We start from the raw sequence: 3,229 nt of genomic DNA on the forward strand, positions 1-3,229 counted from the left end.
TCGCTACCGCCTGTATCGTCTATGTTCCCATTTACCAAGGGTTTCGGGGACCCATCCGAAGAATTTCGGATGGAATCTGGACCGAAGACCCTGGGCAAAACGAGGGGTACCGTCATCAACCTTCGGATTGCTCCGCAATGTCGTAACGGCATTGCCCTCTCTGGCAATGGTGTGCCACCTTGAAGTGGTGCCAGAGCTCTCCGTTTCTATGATTTTCGGTGGCAGTACCAAAAGTCCTACTTTTGGGAAGGCCCGGAGTAAGAAGTCGGGATCTAGGAGCACACCAACGGGCAGACTGGGCTCGTAAGCTCTGTGTAGACAGCCGGTCTAGGGAAAAACCAACCCCGAAATCAAATGCTCGAAGAAGGTCACTTCGTTAAAAACCAAAAGAAAATGAATTATAGAAAAAGAAACGGATAAAATTCTACTGTCTCAGGAAGAAGTCACATGGTGCGGAACTTGCGCAATGCGCAACTGTCGGAACGTTCGTGATTGGTCGTGACTTCATTCTGGCGATTCTGTAGTTTTTGTTCTGCAAAAACATATTTTTATGCGGATTCCGTCAATTCCGTAAGTATCCTAACCTAAAAAAGTATGAAAACATGCCAAAAGTTTAAAAGGGAATGGTAAGTCATCATTAAATTAATAATATTTGAATAATGTATAATAAACTATAATGTATAATAATAATAATATTATATAATTCATTGATAATTATTATTATATATATTGTAATTTATCATAGTTTTGTGTGATAATTAAATTTAATAATAATTTAATATTAAATATAGTTTTTAACATACAGAAGTTTGAGGTTATATTTGTTTGCCTATAGGGTCGAAAATGTAGTTATTGTAGGTACTTTCTCCCACAACATTACAATTTATTGGATCATTCGTGTTTTCAATTATTTACCGAAGGTGTGGATACATTGGTAGTGGACGATATTTTTGTAGTCACAGTTAGTAAGTATCGAGAATTTACACTAAATTACGTCAAAAATATTACCTAAATTGGTAGTAATCTTTTTAAAAAAGGTGCTGTTAAAAGAGCACTAGATTTAAGCTGGCAATACGAGAAACACAGCGTTGTACAGAGAGAAAAAGATTCTAGACGTGAGGTGGCAGCAGTGTGATTCGCCGAAGAAAATAAAAGAGTGTGTGTGTGCGTGCACTACGTCGATTGTCGATCCATGGAAAGATCTTACGTATTATGGATATTAAAGTGGCTCGAAGTAAGGAAATAGTTGTAATTCTTCCTCGTTATCCCGGCTATCCTTTCAAAAGTAACATTTTGGCGACCGTGACAGGACAGTGAAAAGAAAAAAAAAAGGGATAATCGCGGGACTGTGCAATAAAAGCAAACGGTGAATATGGAAGCTGCAAAGAAGACACGCACCGTGATGCGAGCGGCATTCACGCGCGCGTTAAACGACTTGGTTCCAAGGATAACGGATGCTAATACAGGAGCCACGGATCTAGCCGAGCTACAGGTATTTCTACAAGTTCTCGAAGACAAGAATAAGACGCTAGAAGAAGCCAATTCGGTCTACATTAAGTGCCTGATAGAGACGGAAAAGGTGACGACAGAAACAATCGACACGGAGATGGCGAGCAACGATGAGTACAAGCGCAAGTATATACGTGCACGAATGGCGGCCATGACACACTTACCGATCGCCGCAAACAATGCCGTAAGTGACCATGCGAATTCGACGGCCCGTAACATGAATTACGCAGGCGCACAGCCTGTGATAAAACTGCCGAAAAGTGAACTTAAAAAATTTGGAGGAGATGTGAAGGAATAGTTACCTTTCTGGTCACAATTTAAGAAGATACACGAGAATGCCAACATTAGCAAAGGAGACAAGTTCCAGTATCTCCTACAGGCGATGACTGCTCAGTCACTTGCAGCTCAGCTAGTGGACAGTTTTCCTCCCGTGGAAGAGAACTATGATGGTGCGATAGCGAGTTTAAAAAATCGTTTCGGTCGAGATGAAGTGCTTGTGGAAGTGTACGTGCGCGAGCTTCTCAAACTAGTTATGCAGAATGTTTTGAAACCGAACGAACGAATACCATTGTCTAGCTTGTATGATAAAATCGAGGCTCAACTAAGATCTCTCGAATCGCTAGGGGTAACGTCTGATAAGTGCGGCGCCATGCTACTCCCACTTGTTGAATCCTCATTACCCGAGGAAGTCCTACGCGCGTGGCAACGTCAGACAGTTCCGGTCATGGCGGATGGAGAGCTAAGAGAGGAACGACTCACACAACTGATCAAATTCTTACGGTCTGAAGTAGAGAATGAGGAGAGAATATCTATCGCAATGAACGGCTTCGATTTGAAGAATAATGAGCACAAAACATCAAAGCACAAACAACGCATGGATCAAGTAAAAGGTACGCCGTCCGCTATAAGCCTACACGCGCAAGAAAAACCGAGTAAACTGTTAGACTGTGTATTCTGTAAAAAGGAGCACGCGAGTGTAAAGTGTGAAAGAGCGCGAAAGATGTCATTAGATGAGAAGAAATCGCTTCTACAACAAAGAAATGCATGTTTCAATTGCCTAAAAATCGGTCATCACAGCCGCATGTGTAGAAGCAATCCAAAGTGCGCGATGTGCAGCAGACGGCACGTAGTGATAATGTGCCCAGATATAAGCAGCGGAAGGGAAACGACAGTGCCAACTAATACACATGAGGTAAAAGAGAAAGTGCTGTCGAACTCTAACCAAACAAGAGAAACGGACGTAATTTTACAGACATTACATGCCAAAATTCGCAATGGCCGGGAAGAACGCGTAGTGCGGTTGTTTTTCGATCAAGGTTCCACTCGATCTTACGCTACTAAAAACATTATCCGGCAAATGAAATATGAACCGATTAGTGAACACAAGCTCAAACACTCGCTTTTCGGCAACGTCACGTCCGAGATCAAGAATCATAAAAGGTATGTGGTTCACATGTGTAGTCTGGATAACAGCTATACATGCAACTTCAAAGTGTTCGACGAAGAGGAAATATGCGCAGAAATTCCTCTGTGGGAGAAACTACCGTGGATGAACGAATTGAAGGAGATAGGTATACAAATCACCGATGGACCAACTAAATGTGATTACGCTGCCCCTATCAAAATTCTCATTGGGGCGGATATAGCCGGAAAACTCATGACCGGTCGTACCAGACAACTTAAGCGTGGATTGACAGCAGTGGAAACGAGTCTCGGCTGA

At 42.4% G+C, this 3,229-nt stretch overlaps 1 protein-coding gene across 1 annotated transcript; it reads left to right on the forward strand.

Moving 5' to 3' along the window:
• Positions 1-1,372: 1,372 nt before the first annotated feature.
• On the forward strand, positions 1,373-3,229 carry LOC105669388 (uncharacterized). Its single transcript, XM_067358073.1, has 2 exons — positions 1,373-1,693; positions 1,832-3,229. The coding sequence occupies exons 1-2, from the start codon at positions 1,373-1,375 to the stop codon at positions 3,227-3,229; spliced, it is 1,719 nt and encodes a 572-aa protein (XP_067214174.1).

Source organism: Linepithema humile, chromosome 6 (assembly GCF_040581485.1).
Source record: "Linepithema humile isolate Giens D197 chromosome 6, Lhum_UNIL_v1.0, whole genome shotgun sequence".
NCBI lineage: Eukaryota > Metazoa > Arthropoda > Insecta > Hymenoptera > Formicidae > Linepithema > Linepithema humile.

Coding starts and splice junctions, on each gene's coding strand:
- LOC105669388 (XM_067358073.1), top strand. CDS start 1,373: ATGGAAGCTGCAAAGAAGACACGCACCGTGATGCGAGCGGCATTCACG. Junction 1,694..1,831: donor CGATCGCCGCAAACAATGCC/GTAAGTGACCAT, acceptor TCACAATTTAAG/AAGATACACGAGAATGCCAA.